This window comes from Polypterus senegalus, unplaced genomic scaffold, assembly GCF_016835505.1.
Source record: "Polypterus senegalus isolate Bchr_013 unplaced genomic scaffold, ASM1683550v1 scaffold_3454, whole genome shotgun sequence".
Classification (NCBI taxonomy): Eukaryota; Metazoa; Chordata; class Cladistia; order Polypteriformes; family Polypteridae; genus Polypterus; species Polypterus senegalus.
In genome coordinates, this window is record NW_024380579.1 from 1 (window position 1) to 8,726 (window position 8,726).

Consider the following 8,726-nt stretch of genomic DNA (forward strand, 5'->3'; position numbering starts at 1 on the left):
CTTACTTATTTAAAATATGTGTTGTTCTTCCTGAATATCCTTTTCTGTATTTTTTATTAAAGTCGTGGTGTTGTTGGCCAAATGTGCAAAATAACCTTTTAACTGTAAACCTGTGTCTACCACGTCAGCTCTTTATTTTTTATTTTTGTTTTTTTATTAAATTTTATGTTTTTGCTGGCTTGTCCTTATTTATATGGTATGTATTGAAAACGAAGCCTATAAATCATTATGTGTAAAATATTAATACCAACTTTAACAAATGACATTAAGTTAAATTGCATTGTTAGCTTTTACTGCATCTGTTCAATTTCCCCAACTTTAAGATCTTAATATGTATACTGTACAAGCAGTAACTGAAAATGTCCTATTGATACGCACGGGCATTGATGCATGGAATCCAGCAATCTTCACAGTCCCGCTCATGCAGATCTATAGATTCAAGTGAACAAACCATATTACAGCCATGTTCTCTGTTTCTGCATCGGTTCTGCAATCGTTTCAAGTCATTCTTCATATACCTATTTAAAAGAGCATTTTTAAAAAATTAAAAATCAAAGGTAAAAGTGTGCTGAATTAATACAAAACTATGTTGAAGGCAATGGTGAAGAAAAGTTTACGCAGAAGGAAAGCAATGTCCTCAGGCAGTTTTTAGCTTTGCATATATACACAGTGTAATACTGGGCTGAAAAATGAGTATTACATTGAAAATTCAACTTGCTGTGATGAAAAGACTATGTCTTGTTGTTTTAGCTACCTGAATAAAGGCCGCAACACTGAAACATCAAGTGATTGTCTGTCCTCAGGACAGTTATGGAGATGCACCAACCAGCCGTGGATGCAGGTACTGCAGAAGGCATGTTCACAAGGTGCCTGAAGTGGGTTTACCAGCACATCTTGACAAATGTAGCACAGAAGTCCCTCATTCACATAGCCAACAAAGCGCTCTGTATCATAGCCATGTTGCTTGCCTAATGAGAAAAGCAGCATGCAAAGCAGAAAATAAATACAATTAATTACTAAAAAGACTTCTAAATAGCTGCAAAAACATATTTCAACTGTAGCTTTTACCAACCTTTCACACCTGAAATCCTTATGACTTTGTGATTTTTACTAATATATTTTGTCATACCAGATTTTGCATTTTGACATTTTGAGCTCACAGTGCAATGGACCACCAATAATCAATACATACATAAAAACATGCTGAAAGAATATACAGTATCTGACAATGTTCACTGTGATTTTAATATTTTGTATAGTTTACACAGGATTACAATTCATCTTAAAATATTTAAATTGGGGTACATTTCGAAGTTGTATACTGTACAAGCAGTAACTGAAAATGTCCTATTGATACGCACGGGCATTGATGCATGGAATCCAGCAATCTTCACAGTCCGCTCATGCAGATCTATAGATTCAAGTGAACAAACCATATTACAGCCATGTTCTCTGTTTCTGCATCGGTTCTGCAATCGTTTCAAGTCATTCTTCATATACCTATTTAAAAGAGCATTTTTAAAAAATTAAAAATCAAAGGTAAAAGTGTGCTGAATTAATACAAAACTATGTTGAAGGCAATGGTGAAGAAAAGTTTACGCAGAAGGAAAGCAATGTCCTCAGGCAGTTTTTAGCTTTGCATATATACACAGTGTAATACTGGGCTGAAAAATGAGTATTACATTGAAAATTCAACTTGCTGTGATGAAAAGACTATGTCTTGTTGTTTTAGCTACCTGAATAAAGGCCGCAACACTGAAACATCAAGTGATTGTCTGTCCTCAGGACAGTTATGGAGATGCACCAACCAGCCGTGGATGCAGGTACTGCAGAAGGCATGTTCACAAGGTGCCTGAAGTGGGTTTACCAGCACATCTTGACAAATGTAGCACAGAAGTCCCTCATTCACATAGCCAACAAAGCGCTCTGTATCATAGCCATGTTGCTTGCCTAATGAGAAAAGCAGCATGCAAAGCAGAAAATAAATACAATTAATTACTAAAAAGACTTCTAAATAGCTGCAAAAACATATTTCAACTGTAGCTTTTACCAACCTTTCACACCTGAAATCCTTATGACTTTGTGATTTTTACTAATATATTTTGTCATACCAGATTTTGCATTTTGACATTTTGAGCTCACAGTGCAATGGACCACCAATAATCAATACATACATAAAAACATGCTGAAAGAATATACAGTATCTGACAATGTTCACTGTGATTTTAATATTTTGTATAGTTTACACAGGATTACAATTCATCTTAAAATATTTAAATTGGGGTACATTTCGAAGTTGTATACTGTACAAGCAGTAACTGAAAATGTCCTATTGATACGTCACGGGCATTGATGCATGGAATCCAGCAATCTTCACACTCCCGCTCATGCAGATCTATAGATTCAAGTGAACAAACCATATTACAGCCATGTTCTCTGTTTCTGCATCGGTTCTGCAATCGTTTCAAGTCATTCTTCATATACCTATTTAAAAGAGCATTTTTAAAAAATTAAAAATCAAAGGTAAAAGTGTGCTGAATTAATACAAAACTATGTTGAAGGCAATGGTGAAGAAAAGTTTACGCAGAAGGAAAGCAATGTCCTCAGGCAGTTTTTAGCTTTGCATATATACACAGTGTAATACTGGGCTGAAAAATGAGTATTACATTGAAAATTCAACTTGCTGTGATGAAAAGACTATGTCTTGTTGTTTTAGCTACCTGAATAAAGGCCGCAACACTGAAACATCAAGTGATTGTCTGTCCTCAGGACAGTTATGGAGATGCACCAACCAGCCGTGGATGCAGGTACTGCAGAAGGCATGTTCACAAGGTGCCTGAAGTGGGTTTACCAGCACATCTTGACAAATGTAGCACAGAAGTCCCTCATTCACATAGCCAACAAAGCGCTCTGTATCATAGCCATGTTGCTTGCCTAATGAGAAAAGCAGCATGCAAAGCAGAAAATAAATACAATTAATTACTAAAAAGACTTCTAAATAGCTGCAAAAACATATTTCAACTGTAGCTTTTACCAACCTTTCACACCTGAAATCCTTATGACTTTGTGATTTTTACTAATATATTTTGTCATACCAGATTTTGCATTTTGACATTTTGAGCTCACAGTGCAATGGACCACCAATAATCAATACATACATAAAAACATGCTGAAAGAATATACAGTATCTGACAATGTTCACTGTGATTTTAATATTTTGTATAGTTTACACAGGATTACAATTCATCTTAAAATATTTAAATTGGGGTACATTTCGAAGTTGTATACTGTACAAGCAGTAACTGAAAATGTCCTATTGATACGCACGGGCATTGATGCATGGAATCCAGCAATCTTCACACTCCCGCTCATGCAGATCTATAGATTCAAGTGAACAAACCATATTACAGCCATGTTCTCTGTTTCTGCATCGGTTCTGCAATCGTTTCAAGTCATTCTTCATATACCTATTTAAAAGAGCATTTTTAAAAAATTAAAAATCAAAGGTAAAAGTGTGCTGAATTAATACAAAACTATGTTGAAGGCAATGGTGAAGAAAAGTTTACGCAGAAGGAAAGCAATGTCCTCAGGCAGTTTTTAGCTTTGCATATATACACAGTGTAATACTGGGCTGAAAAATGAGTATTACATTGAAAATTCAACTTGCTGTGATGAAAAGACTATGTCTTGTTGTTTTAGCTACCTGAATAAAGGCCGCAACACTGAAACATCAAGTGATTGTCTGTCCTCAGGACAGTTATGGAGATGCACCAACCAGCCGTGGATGCAGGTACTGCAGAAGGCATGTTCACAAGGTGCCTGAAGTGGGTTTACCAGCACATCTTGACAAATGTAGCACAGAAGTCCCTCATTCACATAGCCAACAAAGCGCTCTGTATCATAGCCATGTTGCTTGCCTAATGAGAAAAGCAGCATGCAAAGCAGAAAATAAATACAATTAATTACTAAAAAGACTTCTAAATAGCTGCAAAAACATATTTCAACTGTAGCTTTTACCAACCTTTCACACCTGAAATCCTTATGACTTTGTGATTTTTACTAATATATTTTGTCATACCAGATTTTGCATTTTGACATTTTGAGCTCACAGTGCAATGGACCACCAATAATCAATACATACATAAAAACATGCTGAAAGAATATACAGTATCTGACAATGTTCACTGTGATTTTAATATTTTGTATAGTTTACACAGGATTACAATTCATCTTAAAATATTTAAATTGGGGTACATTTCGAAGTTGTATACTGTACAAGCAGTAACTGAAAATGTCCTATTGATACGCACGGGCATTGATGCATGGAATCCAGCAATCTTCACAGTCCGCTCATGCAGATCTATAGATTCAAGTGAACAAACCATATTACAGCCATGTTCTCTGTTTCTGCATCGGTTCTGCAATCGTTTCAAGTCATTCTTCATATACCTATTTAAAAGAGCATTTTTAAAAAATTAAAAATCAAAGGTAAAAGTGTGCTGAATTAATACAAAACTATGTTGAAGGCAATGGTGAAGAAAAGTTTACGCAGAAGGAAAGCAATGTCCTCAGGCAGTTTTTAGCTTTGCATATATACACAGTGTAATACTGGGCTGAAAAATGAGTATTACATTGAAAATTCAACTTGCTGTGATGAAAAGACTATGTCTTGTTGTTTTAGCTACCTGAATAAAGGCCGCAACACTGAAACATCAAGTGATTGTCTGTCCTCAGGACAGTTATGGAGATGCACCAACCAGCCGTGGATGCAGGTACTGCAGAAGGCATGTTCACAAGGTGCCTGAAGTGGGTTTACCAGCACATCTTGACAAATGTAGCACAGAAGTCCCTCATTCACATAGCCAACAAAGCGCTCTGTATCATAGCCATGTTGCTTGCCTAATGAGAAAAGCAGCATGCAAAGCAGAAAATAAATACAATTAATTACTAAAAAGACTTCTAAATAGCTGCAAAAACATATTTCAACTGTAGCTTTTACCAACCTTTCACACCTGAAATCCTTATGACTTTGTGATTTTTACTAATATATTTTGTCATACCAGATTTTGCATTTTGACATTTTGAGCTCACAGTGCAATGGACCACCAATAATCAATACATACATAAAAACATGCTGAAAGAATATACAGTATCTGACAATGTTCACTGTGATTTTAATATTTTGTATAGTTTACACAGGATTACAATTCATCTTAAAATATTTAAATTGGGGTACATTTCGAAGTTGTATACTGTACAAGCAGTAACTGAAAATGTCCTATTGATACGCACGGGCATTGATGCATGGAATCCAGCAATCTTCACAGTCCCGCTCATGCAGATCTATAGATTCAAGTGAACAAACCATATTACAGCCATGTTCTCTGTTTCTGCATCGGTTCTGCAATCGTTTCAAGTCATTCTTCATATACCTATTTAAAAGAGCATTTTTAAAAAATTAAAAATCAAAGGTAAAAGTGTGCTGAATTAATACAAAACTATGTTGAAGGCAATGGTGAAGAAAAGTTTACGCAGAAGGAAAGCAATGTCCTCAGGCAGTTTTTAGCTTTGCATATATACACAGTGTAATACTGGGCTGAAAAATGAGTATTACATTGAAAATTCAACTTGCTGTGATGAAAAGACTATGTCTTGTTGTTTTAGCTACCTGAATAAAGGCCGCAACACTGAAACATCAAGTGATTGTCTGTCCTCAGGACAGTTATGGAGATGCACCAACCAGCCGTGGATGCAGGTACTGCAGAAGGCATGTTCACAAGGTGCCTGAAGTGGGTTTACCAGCACATCTTGACAAATGTAGCACAGAAGTCCCTCATTCACATAGCCAACAAAGCGCTCTGTATCATAGCCATGTTGCTTGCCTAATGAGAAAAGCAGCATGCAAAGCAGAAAATAAATACAATTAATTACTAAAAAGACTTCTAAATAGCTGCAAAAACATATTTCAACTGTAGCTTTTACCAACCTTTCACACCTGAAATCCTTATGACTTTGTGATTTTTACTAATATATTTTGTCATACCAGATTTTGCATTTTGACATTTTGAGCTCACAGTGCAATGGACCACCAATAATCAATACATACATAAAAACATGCTGAAAGAATATACAGTATCTGACAATGTTCACTGTGATTTTAATATTTTGTATAGTTTACACAGGATTACAATTCATCTTAAAATATTTAAATTGGGGTACATTTCGAAGTTGTATACTGTACAAGCAGTAACTGAAAATGTCCTATTGATACGTCACGGGCATTGATGCATGGAATCCAGCAATCTTCACAGTCCCGCTCATGCAGATCTATAGATTCAAGTGAACAAACCATATTACAGCCATGTTCTCTGTTTCTGCATCGGTTCTGCAATCGTTTCAAGTCATTCTTCATATACCTATTTAAAAGAGCATTTTTAAAAAATTAAAAATCAAAGGTAAAAGTGTGCTGAATTAATACAAAACTATGTTGAAGGCAATGGTGAAGAAAAGTTTACGCAGAAGGAAAGCAATGTCCTCAGGCAGTTTTTAGCTTTGCATATATACACAGTGTAATACTGGGCTGAAAAATGAGTATTACATTGAAAATTCAACTTGCTGTGATGAAAAGACTATGTCTTGTTGTTTTAGCTACCTGAATAAAGGCCGCAACACTGAAACATCAAGTGATTGTCTGTCCTCAGGACAGTTATGGAGATGCACCAACCAGCCGTGGATGCAGGTACTGCAGAAGGCATGTTCACAAGGTGCCTGAAGTGGGTTTACCAGCACATCTTGACAAATGTAGCACAGAAGTCCCTCATTCACATAGCCAACAAAGCGCTCTGTATCATAGCCATGTTGCTTGCCTAATGAGAAAAGCAGCATGCAAAGCAGAAAATAAATACAATTAATTACTAAAAAGACTTCTAAATAGCTGCAAAAACATATTTCAACTGTAGCTTTTACCAACCTTTCACACCTGAAATCCTTATGACTTTGTGATTTTTACTAATATATTTTGTCATACCAGATTTTGCATTTTGACATTTTGAGCTCACAGTGCAATGGACCACCAATAATCAATACATACATAAAAACATGCTGAAAGAATATACAGTATCTGACAATGTTCACTGTGATTTTAATATTTTGTATAGTTTACACAGGATTACAATTCATCTTAAAATATTTAAATTGGGGTACATTTCGAAGTTGTATACTGTACAAGCAGTAACTGAAAATGTCCTATTGATACGTACGGGCATTGATGCATGGAATCCAGCAATCTTCACACTCCCGCTCATGCAGATCTATAGATTCAAGTGAACAAACCATATTACAGCCATGTTCTCTGTTTCTGCATCGGTTCTGCAATCGTTTCAAGTCATTCTTCATATACCTATTTAAAAGAGCATTTTTAAAAAATTAAAAATCAAAGGTAAAAGTGTGCTGAATTAATACAAAACTATGTTGAAGGCAATGGTGAAGAAAAGTTTACGCAGAAGGAAAGCAATGTCCTCAGGCAGTTTTTAGCTTTGCATATATACACAGTGTAATACTGGGCTGAAAAATGAGTATTACATTGAAAATTCAACTTGCTGTGATGAAAAGACTATGTCTTGTTGTTTTAGCTACCTGAATAAAGGCCGCAACACTGAACATCAAGTGATTGTCTGTCCTCAGGACAGTTATGGAGATGCACCAACCAGCCGTGGATGCAGGTACTGCAGAAGGCATGTTCACAAGGTGCCTGAAGTGGGTTTACCAGCACATCTTGACAAATGTAGCACAGAAGTCCCTCATTCACATAGCCAACAAAGCGCTCTGTATCATAGCCATGTTGCTTGCCTAATGAGAAAAGCAGCATGCAAAGCAGAAAATAAATACAATTAATTACTAAAAAGACTTCTAAATAGCTGCAAAAACATATTTCAACTGTAGCTTTTACCAACCTTTCACACCTGAAATCCTTATGACTTTGTGATTTTTACTAATATATTTTGTCATACCAGATTTTGCATTTTGACATTTTGAGCTCACAGTGCAATGGACCACCAATAATCAATACATACATAAAAACATGCTGAAAGAATATACAGTATCTGACAATGTTCACTGTGATTTTAATATTTTGTATAGTTTACACAGGATTACAATTCATCTTAAAATATTTAAATTGGGGTACATTTCGAAGTTGTATACTGTACAAGCAGTAACTGAAAATGTCCTATTGATACGTCACGGGCATTGATGCATGGAATCCAGCAATCTTCACACTCCCGCTCATGCAGATCTATAGATTCAAGTGAACAAACCATATTACAGCCATGTTCTCTGTTTCTGCATCGGTTCTGCAATCGTTTCAAGTCATTCTTCATATACCTATTTAAAAGAGCATTTTTAAAAAATTAAAAATCAAAGGTAAAAGTGTGCTGAATTAATACAAAACTATGTTGAAGGCAATGGTGAAGAAAAGTTTACGCAGAAGGAAAGCAATGTCCTCAGGCAGTTTTTAGCTTTGCATATATACACAGTGTAATACTGGGCTGAAAAATGAGTATTACATTGAAAATTCAACTTGCTGTGATGAAAAGACTATGTCTTGTTGTTTTAGCTACCTGAATAAAGGCCGCAACACTGAAACATCAAGTGATTGTCTGTCCTCAGGACAGTTATGGAGATGCACCAACCAGCCGTGGATGCAGGTACTGCAGAAGGCATGTTCA

At 35.8% G+C, this 8,726-nt stretch overlaps 1 protein-coding gene across 1 annotated transcript; it reads right to left on the reverse strand.

Annotated features, from left to right (window-relative positions):
* Window positions 1-378: 378 nt before the first annotated feature.
* Window positions 379-7,653, reverse strand: LOC120520253 (the record flags this gene model as incomplete). Its single annotated transcript, XM_039742767.1, has 16 exons — window positions 7,636-7,653; window positions 7,260-7,399; window positions 6,653-6,866; window positions 6,277-6,416; window positions 5,669-5,882; window positions 5,293-5,432; window positions 4,686-4,899; window positions 4,277-4,449; window positions 3,704-3,917; window positions 3,328-3,467; window positions 2,721-2,934; window positions 2,345-2,484; window positions 1,737-1,950; window positions 1,328-1,500; window positions 755-968; window positions 379-518 (listed from the first exon to the last, which is right to left on the reverse strand). Coding segments are annotated over exons 2-16 (2,680 nt in total), but the record flags the coding sequence as incomplete, so codon positions are not given.
* Between the last annotated feature and the right edge of the window lie 1,073 nt (window positions 7,654-8,726).